A 21,991-nucleotide genomic window follows, 5' to 3' on the forward strand; every position below is an offset into this window, starting at 1 on the left:
GTGTGCTCACCGGCCCTGGTACTATCCACCAGGTGGTGCTGAAGCAGGTGATCACGCTCCACTATCTGAAGTCATTCCCAGTGGAGCCATAACACCCTTGGTTTCCCCTTGTCTCCAAAATCGCGAGCTGTCAACTGACTTCATGCTTAATATGCAAACCTAAACTCTGCGGGTGTCGCACCGGGTGCCCTGCCATTAATCTTTTGACCGATCCCTCCCCTTGGCCACTGTCACCACCTATGTATGCCTTAGAGACATGCCAGTTACCTGTGACAGGATTAATAGCTCATCCTACAAGATCTGTGTAAATATATGTGATTCATTACACGGTGTCATTCTTGAGACAAGGATATGCATAATGGAAATAAACACCCATGAGAAGATGTAGCCCCTTGAATATATATTGGTTATTTTCTTTTTCTTGCACACATTCCTAGTTCAGCATGGCGTACAGTCCACATTAGATGGAATTGCGCCTTCCCTCAGCCATGTCCCCTAAGCTTTGGAAAGACATGTTTCCTGAGATTAAAATCACTGGCTAACGGTTTCCAGCCCCGCTTCCCGTCTCCCTTTCGCCTCTCAGCCTCCTCCTGCCTGGTTGGGGCTCGATCTGCAAGCAATGGTATCCGCAGTCCTTCGCTGACAGAGGGGGTGTCCAGATTTCGAGGTGTCGCCCTTTGGTGTAGTGCCACTTAAACCCAGGACCTACCCCCTCCCTCCCAATCCTCTCCTCCCCCCGCCCCGCGCCGCTCTAGGAGGAGTCAAAATGTCCTCTTCCCCAGCTGGAGGGGATTGTAGTGCGTAAACAGGATTAACTCTCTCCCACCCAGCTGCGCTGAGCAGCCCGCGGCCTGCGGGCCAGAGCGAGCCCCTTGGTGCGCGGAGGGCGAGGCACGGGAAGCGGGGGATGGTGGAGCTCGGGACCTCGGAGCTGTCCCTGGGGCACGCTTCCTCGCCAAGGGGGGCGGGGGGGTCACAGCCTCGGGAGCTGCTCCTCGGAAGCCGGGGCTGACGGGCGCGACGGCTCGGGCTCCTAGCCGCAGCCTCTCTCCACCACCTCCCTCTCCCTCCGCTCGCTTCCTCTCCGCCCACCGCGCTCTAGCCGCCGGGTCGCAGCCAGCGCAGTCCTCCGCCCCCCCCCCCCGAGCCGCCGCGCCCGCCCTCCCGCGCCCAGCCATGGGGGACCTGCCGGGCCTCGTGCGCCTCTCCATCGCGCTGCGCATCCAGCCTAACGAAGGCCCGGTCTTCTACAAGGTGGACGGGCAGCGCTTCGGCCAGAACCGCACCATCAAACTGCTCACGGGCTCCTCCTACAAGGTGGAGGTGAAGATTAAGCCCACCACGCTGCAGGTCGAGTGAGTGCGGGCGCGCGCAGCGGCTGACCGGCCCCACTTGGGGTACGCGGGGTGGACCGAGGCCCCCGGGACAGCCTGAGCCTCTCCTGGGCACCTCTTGCCTCGCACCGCGCCCAGCGGGCCCAGGAGGTTGGCGGGGAGGAAGTGGGGGGCGGGTATAAGGTCAGCTCCCCGCACCTTAGGTCCCGTCCTCTGCCTTACACTACTGTCTCCGCTGTTCTCGCTTCCCTCCACGTCTCGCGGGGTGGGATGTTTAAAACAGCGACAGGAAGCCAGGGGTTGGGGGCTTTTTCTTTCCTTGTAGAATTTTCATCCCTTATGTGCAGCCATCGGCGCGGACCCGCAGGCGGCCGGGGTGGGGCAGAGGGGACAAGCTCGCCGCGGGGTTCACTTACCAAAATCTCGGTCCTCTGCCCCGTTCTGTGAGGCTGAAGGAAAGAGAAAGGCTGAGGAATGAGGTGTAAAGTCGGGGGCGGGTGATTATTGGGGCTTCCTGAGGGATGCTCCCCATTCCTCCATCAACCCTTATGAGCCTGGGACCCCGGAACTGGAAGAGCACGACGGAAGGCAGCCTCCTCTGCTTAGGCCTAGTTTCCCGGTTTTCCTTGCCTGGTGTTTTTCTTTTTCTCCCGAATTGTCTGTTCAGCCTGGTGATTAGCAACATCCTGACAACAAAAGGATGGTTTTTTTATACTTATTTATTCGTGGCAGGTTTATCTCTTCTCTGCTACCAGAGGTTGATGCATCCAGTAGGCTCTGGCTGGCAAGTCAGTGTAGGAGGGTGCAGTAGCTTATGGGGAAGTATCCAGGACTGGAACCCTTTACCTCTCAGCTTCCACGTAAGCATGGTGTAAAGTCCAGCGTGGAAAGAGGAAATAAACCATCCTGTACTGTATCTACCTTTGGCTGAGCTTGGGAGGTGGGGTGGAGAGGGCTTTGAATCCACCTGACACCTTTTATAGCTTAAGTGTCCTCCAGTAGTTGTTAATTCAACAAACTTGTATTGGCCTTCTAGATGCCAGGCTCCAACTGAACGACCTAAAGCCAAACCTGAGTTGTGTCTAATGCTCTTGGTCCATTTACTTGTCCCCATCACTGATAGCTCCAAGCACCCGTTATCCTCACATTCCCCAATGTTCTGTGCATCTGGTTATAATGCAGACTTTTTCTTTCCCTTCTTTCCTGGCAAAACCCCTTCTACCAAGTTATCTGTTCTATTTCCTTCAAGATAGTTCTCTATTTTTCAAGTTAATGTAAAAACAAATTTGTGTTAATGATAAAACTATTTTTTTTGTTACACTTTAATTTTATCAAAGTTTTTCAGTGCCCTAACCCAGTGGTTCTCAAACTTGAGTCTACATCGGAATCACCTGGAGGGCTCGTTAAAACACATATGGCTGAGCCCCATCCTAGATGTAGTAAACTCTAGTTTACTATATCTAGAGTGGAGCTTAAGAATTTGCTTTCTGATGGTTGGCAGGTGATACTGATACTGCTGGTCCAGGGATGACACTTTGAGAACCATTACCCTAACATGAAGAAATGATGCCAGTGAGAATTTTTGGTGTGTGGCTGGCTTGAGGAAGAGTACCCCAAATTATGGGACCCCTGATTGTTGGAACAGAAGAAAAAAACCATTAGAGAACTAGTTCAGTGATTCTCAATCCTACCTGTGCATTAGAATCACCTATGCAACCTTAAAATAAATTTTCTAGTGCCCAAACCACACCCCAGACCAACTGAATCCTATTCTCTGGGGTTTGAGATGGGGTGGGTGTAGGTAGGTTTTTAATAGCTCCACAGATGAGAAACTAAAGAGGAAGACCATTGACAGAGTATAACTCAGCCTTGTGCAAGTACTTTGGATGAGAATATTGATGTCAGTCCAGAGAGATTAAGTAGTTGACCTAGGGTCACATGACTGGTTAGCTGGGTAAGTCAAGCCCCCTAAACTCTCAGAACTTTCTGCCACACCACAGTGTCTCTGTTAGCCACACCCTATGGGGTTTTTGCCTGGAGTTGTGGTCCAGACCAGGACAGGGTGCCTAAGCTAATTCCTACCATATGTGGTCAACTCAAGTCCATTGCAGGAACATTTCCATTGGTGGTGTGCTTGTCCCGCTGGAACTGAAGTCTAAAGAGCCTGATGGGGACAGAATCGTATATACAGGAACATATGAAACAGAAGGTGTGGCCCCAACCAAGAGTGGAGAACGGCAGCCCATCCAGATCACCATGCCGGTAAGGCCTACTTGGGATTGTTGGACTGTGGTGCCAAGGCAAGTGGAAACCATGGAAAAGAAAATATGAAACATTATTTCAATTCATGGTTTCATATTCGAATATATTTGTTCATAATGTCCAAGTACAATTAATTAAATGATCCATGCTTCTCCAGTGATCAGTTTCATAGTAATTTCTTATGTGGCAAAAACTTAAGTCTCTCCCTACATTTTTGTAATCTGTTCCATTGATCTGTCTACACTTATGCCAAAGCTGCATTGTTTTAAATACATTGCTTTTACAGTACGTGTTTGTGTATTTTGTAATTGGTCACCTTACTGAACTTGCTTACTAAAATTCTTCATTCGATCTTGGGTTTTTCAGGTAGACAGTCATAATCTACATATAATTGTGTCATTTTTTGATTTTTTTTTCTGGCCTTCCTGCATTGGCTAATGTTTCTAGAATAATGTTGCCTACTAATAGTGGTAATCCTTGTCTCCAGGGTTTCACTGTTAGATACAATGTTAGTTTCAAATATTTATTATGTTAAAGCATCCTGTTTCTAGTTCACTAAGAGGTATTTTTTTTTAATTGGGAGGTGTGTTGAATTTCTTCTAATTCCTTTTCCCATCTACGGAGGTAGTTTTTCTTCTTTGATATATTAATGGAATAAATATAAAATATACTTTGAAATACTAAACTTCCATTTATTTCTTAAAATAAACCCTACTTAATGTCATTTATTATTTGTAATATGCTAATATTTCATTTAGGGTTTTAAAATTTTTGTTTGTTTGGTTGATTTATCGGCAAATATATAAGGATTTCCTATATATATCAGGCACTGGGAGAAGAGTGGTGAACAAAATAGATATCCCTGGCTTCATGGGGCTTCTTATCTAGAGGAGGAAAACATACTTTATACATGATTATCAATAATAAAGTAGATAATTGTTATTAGACAAAATGTACTGAAACAGTAGTGGTACCCTTGGGATATATACCAGGGGTCTTAGTCTAGCTCAAGATTTAGGGGATGGCTTTCTTGAGAAAGAACTAAAGATATGTAAGAGTTGAGGGAAGAGGGAGCATTTGAGGAAAAAGGAGGTACAAGGATCAACAGCTGGGGGACAGCAGAATGTGTTTCAATGAATGAGTAGAAGCCCTGTATAGCTGGAGCAGACAATGAGGCAGAGACTGACTCAAGAGTAAGACGGAGTTAACACAACATTGTAAATCAACTATACTCCAATAAAAATTTTAAAAATTAAAAAAAAAATAAAGATTAAGCTGGAGAGGAAAGTAGGGTTTAGATGTTACAGGACCTTCTTTCCTTATTGAATTTATCTTAATGCCTGTGGGAATTCATTGAAGGTTTGTAAGTCAACTTTGATAAGCAATTTACATACAAATTGTATGTAAATACATTAATACACCAATTTAAAGTATTCAGTTACATAGATTTTAACTACTGTATAATCACCACCCCAACAAAAATATAGAACATTTCTGTCATCCCAGAAAATTCCTCCAGGCCCATCTGTAATCGATGGCCCCAGGCTTAGCCCTCTCTGACCTTTTTGTCTCAATAACTTAGTTTTAACAGTTCTAGAATTTCATGTAAATAGAATCGTAGCATTGTGTCTGACTTCTTTCACTTAGCATAATGTTCTTGTATAACGTCATTGTAGCATAAGTTGTCACGTAAATAGTTGGTTCCTTTTATCACTGAGTAGTATTCCATGGGAAGGATATACTACAGTTGATTTGTCCCTTCGCCAATAAATGAACAGCTGGGGTGTTTTCAGCTTTTGAGGTTATGAATAAAGTTGCTATGAATATTTGAGTATGAGTTTTAGAGTGAGGATGTTTTCATTTCTGTTGAGTAAATACCTAAGAGGAGATTCAATGAGTCACATGGTAAGTACATGTTTAACCATATAAGAAATATCCAGACTGCTGTACCATTTCATATTTCAACCAGCAATGTATGAGAATTCCAGTCACTTTACATAATTATATATCAATCTTTTAAATTTGGAAATGCAAAAGACGTAGAAGAGCCCAAACAATTTTGTTTCATGGTCTATAATGTAGTCTTTAAATCAGATAGCCTAAATCTTCCCTCTTTGTTTACTCAGTTATTTTGACTATTCTAGGCCCTTTGCATTGTTATATAGATTTTAGAATGAGCTTGTCAATTTCTCCCAAAAATGGGGTATTAATTGGGTTTGCATTAAATCTATATGCCAGTTTGGAAAGATTTGACACTTTATTATTGAGCCTTCTGATACATGAATATATCTGCCTATTTAGGTTTTCTTTAATTCCTCTCTATAATGTATTACAGTGTTCCCTGTACAGATTTTATACGTACTTTGTTAAATTTACCATTAAGTATTTCATATTTAAATGCTACTATAAATGGTTTATTACTAGTATGTAGAAGTAAAATTGATTTTTTTCTATACTCATCTAGAATCCTGAGGCCTTGCTGATTTCACTTATTAGTCCTAATAGTTGTTCGGGATTTTTTTTGGTAGAATCCCTAAGCTTTTCTATGTATGATACATTTTTTAAAAAATATTTATTTATTTATTTTTGGCTTCAGCGGGTCTTAGTTGTGGCACGTGGGCTCTTCGTTGCGGCTGGGCTCTGTAGTTGTAGCGCACGGACTTAGTTGCCCCATGGCATGTGGGATCTTAGTTCCCCGACCAGAGATCAAACCCGCGTCCCCTGCAATGGAAGGCAGATTCTTAACCACTGGACCATCAGGGAAGTCCCTCATTAACATTTTATTGAGGATTTTATATCTGTGTTCCTGAGGAATATTGGTCTATGGTTTTCTTTTCTTGTCATTGTCTGGTTTTTGGTATCAGAGTAATAATACTAGCTGCATAAAATTATTTGGAAAGTTGTTCACTCTACTGTTTTCTGGAAGAGTTTGTATAGAATTAATATTATTCTTATTTAATGTTGGATAGAATTCACCAATAAAAGCATGCATTTCACTTTGTCTAAAGGTTTTTAGTTACAAATTCAATTTCCTTAATTGATATTGGGCTATTCAGGTTTTATTTCTTGAGTTAATTTTTTTAATAAATTTATTTTTGGCTGCATTGGGTCTTCGTTGCTGCACGCGGGCTTTCTCAGTTGCAGCGAGCGGGGGCTACTCTTCGTTGCGGTACACAGGCTTCTCATAGCGGCGGCTTCTCTTGTTGCGGAGCACGGACTCTAGGCGTGAGGGCTTCAGTAGTTGTGGCACGCAGGCTCAGTAGTTGTGGCTCGTGGGCTCTAGAGCACAGGCTCAGTAGTTGTGGCGCATGGGCTTAGTTGCTCTGTGGCATATGGGATCTTCCTGGACCAGGGCTCGAACCCGTGTCCCCTGCATTGGCAGGTGGATTCTTAACCACTGCATCACCAGGGAAGTCCCTTGAGTTAATTTTTGTAATTGGTCTTTGATATCATTCATTTATTTCAATTAAATTGTCAAATTTGTTGGCACAAAGTTGTTGGTAATAATCCTCCACCATACTTTGATGTCTTAGGATCTCTAATGATGTCCACTCTTTCATTCTTGATATTAATAATTTGCCATTCCCCCCCCCCACCAACCAGTCTAGCTAGAGATTTATCAATTTTATTGGCTTTTTCAAAAACGCAGCTTTGTGTTCATATGCTCCACTGGCCTATTTTTCTGTTTCATTGATTTCTGATCCTAACTTTTTTTAAAGTTAGTTTTTATTTGTATGTTTGTTTGTTTGTTTATTTATGGCTGTGCTGTGTCTTTGTTGCAGCGCATGGGCTTACTTGTGGTATGTGGGATCTTAGTTCCCCGACCAGGGATCGAACCCAGCTCCCCTGCTTTGGGAGCCTGGAGTCTTAACCACTGGACCATCAGGGAAGTCCCCTGATCCTATCTTAATTATTTATTTCCTTCTTTTGTTTGCATTAAGGTATTTTAATTGAGGCTATACACACACACATATACACACAGAGTAAAATGATCTCTTTGTATATTGTACAGTTCGGTTTTCCATAGTTGGACTATATGCACTGAAGTGTGCATTTCTTTGAATCTTTTCTTCTTGGGGCTCACTGAATTTCTTGAATCTGTAAGTTAGTGTTCTTCCAAATTTGGGTATTTTTAACTGTTATTTTGTTTCAAATTTCTTTTCAACTTTATTCTTTTCTTGTAGTTCCTCAATTACACATTGGACAGCTTGGTATTATCCCACAGATCTTTACAGTCCTGTCCAGTTTCCTAAAAGAAAAGAAAATTGGTTGTTCAAATTAGATCATTTCTATTGATGTATACCTCAAGCTCAGTGATGTTTTTTCTTCTGCCATTCCCAGGCTACTCTTGTGTTTATTTTCTGAAATTTTTTCTGTCATTGTACTTTTCAGCTCTAGAGTTTTTTATTTGTATTTTCTATAGTTTCCATCGCTCAAGATTCCCTATGTTTGCTCATTGAGACCATGTGCCCCTTTACTTCTTTGAGCATATTTATAATTGCTGGTTTGAAATACTTGTTTGGTAGATCCAGTATCTGGCCCCATTTAGAGTAGGAATGACTTTTTTTCCTGAATGTGGGTCATGCTTTCCTGTTTTGTTACATGTTTGATAATATTTGATTAGAAACTAAACATTGTAGATAATATATTATTGATTCTAGTTTCTTTTATTCTTCTGAGGATTAGTCTCTTTTTAAATTCTAGCAATTCTAGTAACATTGCTGGACTCAAACTACAAATTCTGTCTTCTCAGCAGGGTAGCAGCTGTTATCTCTGCTTAATTTTTTTCAACTTCCAGTTGCTGCTTTTCTAGCCTGGTTCCCTTGTTCCAGTGGAGTTTAGCAGTCAGCCAAGGAATTGGACAGTTTATACTAAGATTTTGGGATCCATCCACCCTGAGGTTTCTCTAAATTTCCAGCTGCTCTGCCAGTCCTGAGCCCTTTGCTTTGATACTTTCAAACCAGTAAGACTCCAACTTCTCAGGTTTGGGAACGCATTCAATTAGAAAAACAAAACAAACAAACAAAAAAAAAGTGAACTTACAAATCTCATTCAGCATAATTTTCTCTTTCAAGAATAAAGTCTTCTCTTAGACGAAACCAACCCTGCTGACACCTTGATCTGGGACATCTAACCTCTCAAACTGTGAGACAATAAACTTCTGTTGTTTGGAAAAGAAAGAAAAAAAGAGACTCTTTACTGGTTTGTCTGCTTTTTCAAGCAGAAGAAGCCCCCTCCCACCAGCCCATACAAGCAGTTAGGGAAGAATTATGGCAGAGTTATAGTCAGATTTTGGGTCTCACCGCTTCCGTAGCTCTCTTGTTTCCAGGATTTTCTCCCTAAATTTCCAGCTGCTCTGCCAGCCCTGAACACTGTCTTCTGCCACTTCTCGCAGGTAAAGCTGCCATTTACATGGGCCAGAACTGCCAGGGGATTGGGGAGTACCCTCAAGCAAAAAAGCCGCACGGACAATTCTTAACTGTTATAGTTGAGATCTTTCAAGGGTAACTCTGGTTTCTGTCCTGCTTTTAGTTGCTTTTTAAAGCCTTCAAATAGTTTTTGTTTATATTTTGTCAGATTTTATAATTCTCTATGTAAGTTTCACCCACCAACTCCCCATTTTTAAAAACATTTCAATGTAGGACTTCCAGTTCCTGGTAATGTGACAAGATTTGCATGTTGTCAAAATCGGTCTAGTAGCAATATGTAGGAGATAGGCAAAGGACAATTAGAAGGTTCTTCACCATTTAAGATGTGGTGTTAGGGTAAATAACTTAATAAAATGAATTGGGCACATTTTCATAGTTTGTGCTCTGAAACAATTTACATAGCATAGGACTTAGCTGTTACTTGAAAGTCTGACAGAATTTCCCCATAAAAGTCAGGATCCAAAATAATGGTATTTGGAAGGAATATCCCTAACTTTCAACTTAGTCCATAATGTTTGCCCTTGGGGGGCTTTGAAGATTTTACTGAGTCAATTTTAGTTGTTTTTCTGAGGAAATCATCCATTTCTACAGAAACACATTTTAAAAGGTATTTTTAGACTTCTAGGAAAATATTTGAAGATCACACATCCAACAAAGGGCTGGTGGATCAAAATAAATCTCTTTTAAATCAAATAAGTGTCCTTCTACCGTAGTGTATCGAGAATAGCATATGTAATTAGAGTTGAAAGGAAACATTAACTCGAAGCAGAACTGCAAATACTAAAGTTATTAGAGGGCTTGCCTGGTGGCGCAGTGGTTGAGAATCTGCCTGCTAATGCAGGGGACACGGGTTCGAGCCCTGGTCTGGGAGGATCCCACATGCCGCGGAGCAACTAGGCCTGTGAGCCACAGCTACTGAGCCTGCGCGTCTGGAGCCTGTGCTCCGCAACAAGAAAGGCTGCAATAGTGAGAGGCCCGTGCACCGCGATGAAGAGTGGCCCCCGCTTGCCACAACTAGAGAAAGCCCTCGCACAGAAATGAAGGCCCAACACAGCAAAAATAAATTAATTAATAAAAAAAATAAAGTTATTAGAATTTTATTTTTGTTTATTTTTTAAAATTTTGTTGAAGTATAGTTGATTTACAATGTTGTGTTGATTTCTTCTGTACAGCTAAGTGACTCAGTTATACATATATATAGATATATATATTCTTTTTCATATTCTTTTCCATTATGGTTTGTCACAAAATATTGAATATAGTTCCCCACGCTATACAGTATGACCTTGTTGTTTTTCCATCCTATATATAATAGTTTGCCTCTGCTAATCCCAAACCCCTATTCCTTTCCTCCCCTACTCTCCCTCCCGCTTGGCAACCACAAGTCTGTTCTCTATACCTGTGAGGCTGCAGTTTCATAGATGTGTTGATTTGTATAGTATTTTAGACTCCACGTATAAGTGACATCGTATGGTATTTGTCTTTCTCTTTCTGACTTATTTCACTTAGTATGATAACCTCTAGGTCCATCCATGTTGCTGCAAATGGCATTATTTCATTCTTTTTGATGGCTAAGTAATATTCCATTGTGTGTATGTATGTATGTATGTATGTGTGTGTATATATATATATATATATATATATATATATATATATATATATCACATCTTCTTTATCCATTCACTGTCAATGGACATTTAGGTTGTTTCCATGTCTTGGCTATTGTAAATAGTGCTGCTATGAACATAGGGGTGCATTTATCTTTTCAAATTATAGTTTTGTCTGGGTATATGCCCAGGAGTGGGGTTGCTGGATCATGTGGTAGTTCTATTTTCAGTTTTTTGAGGAACCTCCATACCGTTTTCCATAGTGGCTGCACCAGTTTACATTCTCACCAACCGTACAGGGGTTCCCTTTTCTCCACACCCTCTCCAGCATTTGTTATTTGTAGACTTTTTAATGATGGCTATTCTGACTGGTATGAAGTGGTCCTCATTACAGTTTTGATCTGCGTTTCTCTGATAGCTAGTGATGTTGAGCATCTTTTCATGTGCCTATTGGCCATCTGTCAGAATGTTAATGAGAGCCCAAGGGCCAGTGAGCTAACTTGAAGTTGTCCATTCTTTCACTGAACTGGCACTGAGCACTGGGTCAAGTGCAGGAGCGGTCACCATAGATGAGACTGTACCCCATCTTCCAGGTGGTCACAGAGCAGGAGAGCAGACCTCCCCTTCTCCCTGGAACCAGTATGGGCTGAGGGGACCAGAGGTATAACTTGCTCTGGTTTTAGAAGGGTGGAGTCCTACTTCTTTTGCTATAGGTGTAAACAGAACCCTAGGGAGGAAGATTAACTTATTTTAGAAAGAACTCAATTAAACACTTCTTAATTGGATCTGTAAAGTGAGAACTTCTACATAATTTTGAATGAGAATGAAACAAAGTTATTTTTTTAATGTGAGAATGATTTAGACCGAGTCATGAAACGAAAGATTTTCTTACTCACCATAAGTCTGGATTGCCTGTCCAGGCACGGCTGAAAGGTTGGAGAGCCTTTAGATGCTTTGGGAGGATGTTGTAGTGACAAGGATCTCTATGCTGTAACTAATGAATCCTGAGTCCCAACAGTAAAACCTAGATTCTTCCATATAATTTCCACTCTAGAAGAAGCAGGTGATTGATAGTTGATTGTTCCAACAATGATCACACAGCGTTTGGTTTGAGCATTGGCCATGCATTTGTATCTTATTTGTAATAGGCTGATTCTAAGGAAAACAATTGAAATTAGAGGTTTCCTGATCATGTCAGCGGCTCTTCTGTTAAATTCAAATGTTCATTCTAGTGGTGAAGCTTTCAGCTAGCCTTCATCATTATCCTACAATGTTTTTAAGTTACCAATATTTCAAACTTAAGTTTTAAAAAGTATGGACATACCCCATTCTCACAGACAACACCAAAACATTGAAATATCCAGGTAAATGCAATCAATTAAGCAGGAAGCTCCTGGATTATTAAATTTACATTCTTCACCAAGGGAAACATCGGTGCTATGGGTGCCTGAGGAAACGTCTGGAATGTCAGAATTAGAACTGGAAGTTATGAAGGTATTGGGATGCCATCTACTTCTGTAATTAACTGTGATCCCAGGCAAACCTTCATTCAATGGGCCTGTTTCCTCAATGCAAATAGGTGGATTCCACTATCTGATCACTGAGACCACCGTCAGCCCTAACATGGTGTGAAAATTACAAACTTACCTTTAGGGGTGTGGTACTAATTATTTGCTGAAGAAAGTCAGAGTCTCAAATACTGTCATTTAGGATCACACCAAATAGGACTGAAATCCCATAAATTTAGGTAGGATTCCTTTCTGGTTGGGCACAGACTCACAGAGAAGTGTGGGGATGCATCCCAGCATTTCAAGGGCTTTGCATGATTTTCTTAAAAAAATTGTAATATATCATGACAAGGTTCAGAAATGTGCATAAACTTTTAAAGCACCAGTAATCCCTACATTTTGGTATGGCTCATTTTCAGATTACCTTCCACATATATACATTCTGTAGTTGCAATAGCTTTTAATACATATTTTGTACAACTTTCTACATATTCATTTTTATAATTTTAAGGGTAACATAAGAGTCTATCACAATATATCATAATGATTACACTCTTACCCAGATATTAGCTGTATTGATTGTCCCATCATAAAAAGTGCTATAATGTAAAGTTTTGTGCATATAGTTACCTCAATCTGAGTAAAAATACTTGGTCAAAAGAACTGAATCTTTATGGCTGTTCCCACATATGGCCTTTTTGGTGGGTTTTTTTTTTTTTTTAAGATGTACATACCATTTTACAATGTTACTAGCAATAAAGTCTACTGGCTTTGTTAAAATTATGACATCATTGAGAATTACTTTAAAAAAATAGATTTTCTATTTTACTTTTCACTATCACAAGAATGAACATTTCTACATGTTAATTTAATTTTGTTTCTCCTTGTGTATATTATTCTTTCATGTTTCATCAATACTTCTGTTGGAAATTATTTTTTTAAAAACTCAGACTCCTAATAAAGATAAACAGTCTGTCGTATCTGTCATATTTCTCTCACTATCGCTTTATTTTTATTTTCCATTGTGTAGAAATATAATTACATTAAAAATTTTCATTTTCTGTTATGATTTCTTCTTTTAAAATGAAGACGGTTATTTTTTCCACAGAGTTGACAGTCTATTTTGGTTTTCCCATAGTTTTGGATTTTATGAGATTTAACTTTCCTCTTATTCAAACTTGATTTATATGTTTATACTGTACATCATTTTCCGAAAGATGTAAGCTGGTATTTAGCATTTTATGAGTCCCAGCAGCAAAGCCTAGGCTCTTAAATATAATTTCCACTCTAGAAGAAGCAGGTGAATGATTGTTCCAACAGTGATCGCACAGCTTTTGGTGTGAGCATTGGCCATGCATTTGTATTTTATCTGTAATACGTGATTCTATTACAATTGAAATTAGTATTATTTTTAAAAATTTTTATTCATTTATTTTTTGGCTGCATTGGGTCTTTGTTGTGGTGCGCGGGCTTCTGATTGCGGTGGCTTCTCTTGTTGTGGAGCACGGGCTTCAGGTGCACGGGCTTCAATAGTTGTGGTGTGCGGGCTCAGTAGTTGTGGCTCGCAGGCTCTAGAGCGCAGGCTCAGTAGTTGTGGCGCACGGGCTTAGTTGCTCTGCAGCATGTGGGATCTTCCCGGACCAGGGCTCGAACCCATGTCCCCTGCATTGGCAGGCAGATTCTTAACCACTGTGCCACCAGGGAAGTCCTAGAATTATTATTAATTGAAATTAGAGAAGGTTTCCTGATCAAGTCAGCAACTATAATGTTAATTGAAAATTTCATTCTAGTGATGAAAGCCTTACATATGTTTTAACACTATTTTATGACTTTTGTCAAGCTTAAGTATTGTAAATTACAGACACAACCACTTTCACAGGTAATAAGGAAGTCTTGAGATCCCCAAGTAAATGCAGTTAGTCAAGTAGGTGAATCCAGCAAGGGAAGCTGAATTAAAGGTACACCAAAGCAACTTCTTACGAGTCTAAGGTTACCTCAGAGTAGTTTGTCAGATTTTTATAAATCATTGGCTAAATGATGCTAGGGTAATTGGCTATTTGGAGGAAACATCACTGCTGTTCTTTCTGGATGCCATACTTCAAAAAGATATTTCAGATGGATCCCAGGGTTATCTGTAAAAAGTCAGCTTTGTAAAAAATCAAAATGAAAAGAATTAATCTAAACCTTAAAGAAATGGAAGAAATCCAAAGGTGAAAATGGAAAGCTTTGATTACATAAGTGTAAAATTCCTGTTAAACATTGTAAACAAAGTTAAATTTTCCTTAAAAGGCAATTTAAATTAAAAGGCAAATGATGGTTGGTGAAAAACTTATTTGTAACATGGATGGTTAAGCTGTGTTGCCTCGATTTGCCACTGCGCCACTAGGGAAGCCCCAAGATGCTTATTTATACTGATTTTATTTACTAAGGAAATAACATCATGTCTCTATCAATATAATCTCATTCTGTGCTCCCAAGTCAGTGGATTTCTAAGTGACTCTATTCTTGGTGAATTTCACATGTCTTCAGTGGATTTGGGTGGAATGGTGAGTAGAGAGAAGTACTCTGGGGATTCTAGGGCATCTGGTTGTAAGACCACCCTGGAAATTGTTTAAAACAAGTTCTTCAGATTCCTCATTTGTTACTGAGCACAACAAATGAGTCTCCTCTCTTTGGAAGCTGATGGGTTCTCTTTCACATTGGTTGTGAAATAAAAGTGTACCAAGCCTTGCAACTTGTAAGAACACTAGGGCAAATAAAATGTCCAGGTACGTAGTAGAGTGTCAGTATCAGAATAGACTGGGTGGCTTAAACAGCACATATTTATTTTTCACAGTTCTGGAGGCTGGAAGTCCAAGATCAAGGTGCCAGCAGACCTGGTATCTGGTGAGAACAATCTTTCTGATTCACAGACAGCTGCTTTCTTGCTGTGTTCGCACATGAAGGAAAGCAGAGAAAGAGAGAGATCATCCCTCTCGTGTCTATTTTTATAGGGGACACTAATCCGATTCATGAGGGCTCCATCTTCACACCCTAATTACTTCTGGAAGGCCGCACTTCCAGATACCATCACGTTGGGGATTTAGGCTTCAACATATGAATTTTGGGGAGCTACAAACGTTCAGTCCATAGTAGTGTCCTAAAGCACTCTACACACGGCAGTTCATAGATGTTCTTCTCACTCAGGGAGAAAAAAGAAAAACCGTTCAGTACCTTTTAGCTCATTTGCTTATATAAATAATTTGGTACATTGATTATAGTTTCTAGATAGGAATTAGGAAACCTAGCTTCTTGACCTGCCTCTAGCATTAGCTGGCTGCACGGTGTAGACCTAGGCCAACTCACTTAACCTCTCTGAATATTAGTTCTTTCATCCTTAAAATGGAGATGTTAAAACCAGTCACAACACCAGTGTGGAATGACATATGTGAAAGTAATTGTATTAAAAAAAAAAAAGAGCTGGGCTTCCCAGGTGGCGCAGCGGATGAGAGTCCGCCTGCCGATGCAGGGGACACGGGTTCGTGCCCCGGTCCGGGAAGATCCCACGTGCCCCAGAGCGGCTGGGCCCGTGAGCCATGGCCGCTGGGCCTGCGCGTCCAGAGCCTGTGCTCCGCAACGGGAGAGGCCACAACAGCGAGAGGCCCGCGTACCGCAAAAAAAAAAAAAAAAAAGAAAAGAGCTATTAAATGCACAGAATTACGCCATGTATAATTGCATTACCTGGGAGCCTGCCTGGGTGAATTTTCCTTGGAAGGCACAGATGGGTTGGGAGGGAATGGAGAGCTTGTAGTTGCTTCCTCTGTTCTTCAAGAGTAATGTCAGCTTTGGATAGCACATCTGTTCTTAGCCAGAAGAGAAGAAATCCTGAGTTAGGTAGAGAGATGCCCAGGAAATAGAACTCTAGAAGGAAGAATAGGAAGAAGGTTAATGGGAAGTTAAAACAACTAAGGTGTGGGAGAGAGGAAGACATATGCCTATTTAGCAGCAGTTAAGTTTACTTTAATAAGACCTTGGGTCCAACATTAATAACAGAGAAACAAAGTAGAAGCACCTAAACATCCCATATCTTTAGCTGTGACTTGCTGTCAACAGACTTCTATTTTGGTCTCCTGTGTTACTGAGAACTCTTAGATTGAGACTTTATTAATTTTAAGGTCATTCAGGTGTAAGTGTAGTGCCTTAAGGCTTTTTGTTTTGTTTTTTTTTTTTGCCTGTGGTCGTGATCATCTTTGTTTGTTTGTTTTTGTGACCAACTTTTATTTATATCTGTTTCAAAAAAGGTATTGTCTTTCCCACTTACCTAGCCTGATATCAAGCTGCTCCCTCAAAAGTTTAGCTGGTGTTTGTAAAATATTTTTATAACTTAATTTAATTCAGTTGCACTTAAAATGTACAGTGTCCTGTGCTGGTCAAAAATAATAATGTCATCTTGGTGATTTGTAAAATGAGATGTCGGTTTATTATTACCACCGTTACCCTATTGTAAACAAAGTTGTAATATTTTCATTAGCATATATGTATCCTTAATAGAATTTATTAAATCCCTAGGGTTCAAGGGATATATATGTTAATTTTTCAGGGGTGATAGATGCATTTCACCACTTAAAATATTCTTTCTGATTATAAAAGTAACTATTTATTGCAGAAAACCTAAGTAGAAAAGATATAAAAACAATTTCTTAGAGAGCTATTGTTAATATTTTTTCATTTTCTTTTCTCTATACATCTTATTTTGTGTATTTGAACTCATAATGTATATAAAGTGTTTTAATCTTTTTTCTGTTAAAATTGTAATCATTTTCTTTCATCATTAAAACTAAATTCCTGTTTAGTGATTATATAAATTCATAGTACAGATATTTCACCATTTTCATAATAATTTCCTGAAGTTGGATGCTTAAATTGCTTCCAGTATTTGGAAATGTTTGCTAAGCTGATAGGTGAATAATATCTCTGTAAAGTATGTATTTCTTTAATTACTAATAATATTACATTTGAATATTTTTCAGATGTTAGCCAAGTTTTTAATGAACTGTCCAGTTTTATCCATATGTTCTTAGTAGTTCTTACTAGTTAATTCATATATTTTATATTAAGGATATTAGCTATTTGGTAATACTTGTAAATACTTACAATTTGGCTTAACATTTTTTCTGATTATGAAAGTAAAATTCAATCATTAAATTTTTAAAGTACAAATAAGTACATAGAAGAAAATAAAACTTATTCCATCAGCATTCACATGTGTAATTTTAATGGAATTAACACTAGACAGTCTTGTTGGTACTCTGCTTAGTTCAGGTGACAATATAGAATATACTAGAAAAATTTTATTAAATATTTACATTTAGAATTGTTACATAGTATTCCACTATACACATATGCCATAATTAATTAAGGATGGAAAGTTAGTGTTCAATTTTTCACTACTCGAAACCCTGTGGTATTCTTAAGATAAATTATAAGTGAAATTACTGGACCCAAGTATGTTCACACCTTTACTTGATACAAATTACCCTTCCGGAAGGCTATGTAATTCAGTTCCCACTGGCAGTGTTCAGAATACCCGTTTCCTTGGTGCTCACTAAAAATCCATAGTTCTAATTTTTAATCAACTTTATTGTATAGTTTACATATAATAAATGTACCCGTTTTAAGTACACTGATCAATGAGTTTTAACAAACACATACATATACTCTTGTAACCACCACCCCAATCAAGATGTAAAATGTTTCCATTACCCCAAAAAGTTTCCTCTTGCACATTTTCATCAATCATCAATTCCCTCCTCCTACCCGAGGTAACTTGGGTAACCACAGATGTTTCCTGTCAGCATAGATTATATTCTATCACTATAAGTTATATGGATATATATATATATATAAATGGAATCATATAGTACATGTATTCTTTGGGGTCTAGATTCTTTTGCTCAGCATGTCTTTGAGATCCATCACTGTTGCTGCCTGAATCAGTATGTTCTACTATTGAGTAAAAAGCCATTTTACTGATATACCAAAATGTGTCTATCACCAGGTGAATGATGAAACATTTGGGTTGATTCCAGGCTGGGGCTTTTGTGAATAAAGCTGCATATATGTGCACAGGTCTTTAAGCTATGACTCTCTAAAAAGAGATCCTTCATTTTCTTACCTGGGAGAAGATTTGTGGACTCTAGGTATATCACCTACTGTTTCAGGTCAAGCAGATTTCTCAAAGGCAAGCCATACCTTGTTTTAGGGTCCGATTAGCAGGATGAGGCAATGGGGCAGGCTATGATTTTGAGAGCATCTTGGAAGGCTATCTGGGGAGCACCTGATCTCCCTCCTCCTGTAGCAGCCGCAAGCATAAGGCTCCTATTGCTCACAGCCCTCCCCCACGATGTCTTCTGGCTCCTGACAAGTCTAAGAACCCTGCTAAGTCAGGCCTGGCCTCTTCCCGTGACGGGGGGTGGGTCAGAGGAGAAAATAACGACAGGCATCATGCTGTTTACTGCCACATCCCCTAAATAGCTCCAGGAGGCAGTGGCAGGGTCAGGCTACCCTACAGGCCACTTGAGCCCCTGCCCAATGGCCTCTAGGGTATTCTGTGCCCTCTTCTCAGCTACATGAGAATTGTGTGCTCAGGACTCCGTAGAATTCCGTGCAGTGTTTGCAGGGCCTGCCTTCTGGAAGTGGAATGCAAACTTCTTGAGAGCAAAGGATCACGCCTTATACAAATTTTTCTATGTACGAGGCACACAGTAGGTACTCACATAGGGTTTTGGGTAATGTAAAATCAGAACCTGAGACATGGGCATGGCTTATAAACACTCAATAGTATTTGAAAGTTAAAGTAGGGTCTTTAACAAACAAATGCTTCCGATAACATAGTTTTCCCTGGAATTGAAATTAGTGATGGGAGGGCAGTTGTAGCTTTTGTTTCGTGTGGTTGTGCACATGTTATTTTGTACAGCTATTTTTCGAAAAAGAAACCAAAGACAATCATTAAACACCATTCCCTCTCTTGTCTTCCCAATCTCCCTTCTGCGGCAACCTCTGAAATTCTGAGATTCTAAGAGAAGTTTCCAGAACCTAAATATGGGAAACAGACACGTTTGGGGAGTTATTTGTATTTAAAGGCAATATGATAACAAATGCCATGAGTGGGATGGGAATAAGATTTTATAGAGAAATAAATGGTTTACAGACAGCTTTTCAGGAAAACCTCTCTCATAATAAAGGAAGATAGTTCATTAGACTAAGGGCCTAAACTTTCAGACCACAAGAGCCTGGAGTCATTACACAGGTTACACCTCATTACACAGTACATCTGTTACTAAGTCTAAAGTCACTCTGCTCGCTGCATGACAGGCAGCAAGTCGGGAGACAAGTTATTGGGGGAACTTTATTTGGAAAACCAGCAGACTGAGAAGGTGGCCGACTAATGTCCTAGAGAACCATCTTACCCCAGTCAGAATTCAGGCTTCGTTTATACTAAAAGGTGAGGGGCAGGGGTGAAGGGGGAGTTGGTTGGTGTAAACTTCTTGGTGCAGGAATCCTTTGTTCTTGCAGCTGTCCATGTAGGTCAGGTCACGATGTTCCCGTAAACCTCCAACAAGACCAATGTTATTTTCTGTTCTGCACTTTTCATCTTTATGTGAATGGGAAAGTGTTGTACTCTTAAAGGTCAGAGCCTTGAGAATGGGCCGTCCTGTATATTGCAGGCTATAGGCAACATTCTTAACTCGAAGCAAAAGCAATAGAATACAAAGGTTGAAGTAAAAGAAACAGATCTAATATGGAGTCAGATTTGTTCTTCCCTATTATATCTCTTTCACGAACATCAACTCTTATGTTTGCTCATGGCAGAATGAGGTTTTGATGGGGCGTGTTTCTCTTCCCTCAGTTCACTGACATTGGGACCTTCGAGACGGTGTGGCAGGTCAAGTTTTACAATTACCACAAGCGAGATCACTGCCAGTGGGGAAGCCCCTTCTCCGTCATTGAGTACGAATGCAAGCCCAATGAGACCCGCAGTCTCATGTGGGTGAACAAGGAGTCCTTCCTCTGAAGATGGCGCTTTCTGATGCTGTTGGACAGTCTCTTCGAAGATCCACTTTTAGATAACCCAGCACAAGCCTTCACCACGGCACACCACTCCGTTGCTGTCTCCCATTGGGTGCCAATTACCTACTAGCCCTGATTATTCTGAATGTGTAATTCCCTTCTGATGCAATGTCCCTGACATAAAAGGTCATGATGTACCCTGCCCGAGAGACTCCCTTTCTGTATTCTGTGTTGGTGTTCCTGCCTCCAGTTGTTCTTGGTCACGCTGGTGGCCACTTGGAGGAGCTCTGTGGAATCCGCAGGCTGTGTCCCACACTTAACTTTTCCACTGAATGACTGTGCTGTTTTGTTTCCAAGTTGAGTGCTTCCCTCTTTTTTGTTAAATGTTAAATAAAAAATAACAGTGTGCTTGGGTTCCATCCCAAGTGTGCAAGGGTAACATGTAACTTGGGATGTTTTCCATCTGTGTCAAAGTAGCCTTTGTGAAAATGTGATGCAAGCAGCAGTCAATGGGACTCAAGTGTTGTGCTTTCTATAAACAGCTCGGCTATTTCAGGGAAGAATAATGACGAAAGAAAAGGACAAATATTTAAGAAGTGTTTATAACGTATTACAACTCAAATAATGTAAGGTATTGTGCTGTGGCCTAGTGGAAGTGGGAACGAGCCTTGTGTGGACCACTGTTAAACAAGGTGACCAAAGTGACAGGGTTAACTCTTTGGCAAGTGACTGTGGTGTCCAAACAGGCATGCTGATGGCCTCCCTACATTCCCCTCCACTTGAACTTTGTAAAACTGTGTATGGAACTATAATCAACTTTTGATATTTCTTAATAAAGGCATTGAAAATCATCCTTGACTTGCCTTCTTAATTTGGGCAATATCTGTCTAGCAGGTGGACCTCTGCCCCAGGCCAGCTCTACTAAGATTGCTACTGAATCCAGGCAGGTACCACTCACCACACGACAGGTCAGTAAATCAAGAGATGAGGTGGAGGGGCACAGAATAACGACTTTATTCGGAAAGCCAGCAGACCAGGTAGATGGTGGACTACTGTCCCAAAGATTAGAATTCAGGCATCTTTTATATTAAAAGGGGAGGTGGTGTGGCTGTTTGTTGCAAACTTCTTGGTGCCGGAATCCTTTGTTCTTGCAGCTGTCCATGTAGGTCAGGTCACGATGTTCCTGTAAACCTCCAACAAAACAAATGTTATTTTCTCTTCTGCAATTTTTTAATCTCTCTATGATTGGGAAAGTGTTACACTTTTAAAGGTCAGAGCCTTGAGAATGGGCTATCCTGTATATTTCAGACTATAGGCAACATTCTTTTACCAAAGGTGCAGAGCCAGCATGACCAAGCACAGGCAACAGAGCACAAGGATTAGAGCTAAAGGAATAGATCCAATATGGAGTCAGGTTTGTTCTTCTCTGTTACAAGACCACCATCTATGTTGCAGGGTGAGGGGGATATACCTGGAGTAGAAATAGCACACTTAACTCATAGATCAATTCTGACCATTAAACAGGGAATACTCTACCGGCTGCAACAAAGCTAGCACAGGCTTGGGCTCTTGGTGGACAATCAAAAAATGCTTGTTCCTGTCCTCTCTCCATTCCTCCTTCCAGGGTGACCACACCCCTATCAGCCACCTATATAGCTGAGCAGCTTTAGGATGTGGTGCTGTAACAGTGCATGTGCATCAGGATGGAGACCTCCTTGCCTGCTCCCAGGCACTGCAAGGTACCTGGCACAAAGCCTGTACTCCATGTAGATTGAGGATGAATTCCCTAAGAAGCAAAGAAA

At 40.5% G+C, this 21,991-nt stretch overlaps 1 protein-coding gene across 1 annotated transcript; it reads left to right on the plus strand.

Annotated features, from left to right (window-relative positions):
- Positions 1–774: 774 nt before the first annotated feature.
- Positions 775–21,097, plus strand: CNRIP1 (cannabinoid receptor interacting protein 1). The gene is made up of 3 exons (XM_022597298.3): positions 775–1,355; positions 3,446–3,596; positions 20,029–21,097. Exons 1-3 carry the CDS (start codon positions 1,177–1,179, stop codon positions 20,191–20,193), a joined length of 495 nt encoding a protein of 164 aa, XP_022453006.1. The 5' UTR covers positions 775–1,176; the 3' UTR covers positions 20,194–21,097.
- The last annotated feature ends 894 nt before the right edge of the window (positions 21,098–21,991 follow it).

This window comes from Delphinapterus leucas, chromosome 13, assembly GCF_059928025.1.
Source record: "Delphinapterus leucas isolate spDelLeu-1000000601 "Yukka" chromosome 13, BTC_Dleu_Yukka2, whole genome shotgun sequence".
NCBI classification, from domain to species: Eukaryota; Metazoa; Chordata; class Mammalia; order Artiodactyla; family Monodontidae; genus Delphinapterus; species Delphinapterus leucas.

Bases quoted from the DNA above. Each gene is read 5' to 3' on its own strand.
- CNRIP1 (XM_022597298.3), top strand. From the start codon at position 1,177: ATGGGGGACCTGCCGGGCCTCGTGCGCCTCTCCATCGCGCTGCGCATC. The intron at 1,356-3,445 runs GTGAGTGCGGGC...AGTCCATTGCAG, and splicing joins CCCACCACGCTGCAGGTCGA to GAACATTTCCATTGGTGGTG. The intron at 3,597-20,028 runs GTAAGGCCTACT...CTCTTCCCTCAG, and splicing joins CCATCCAGATCACCATGCCG to TTCACTGACATTGGGACCTT.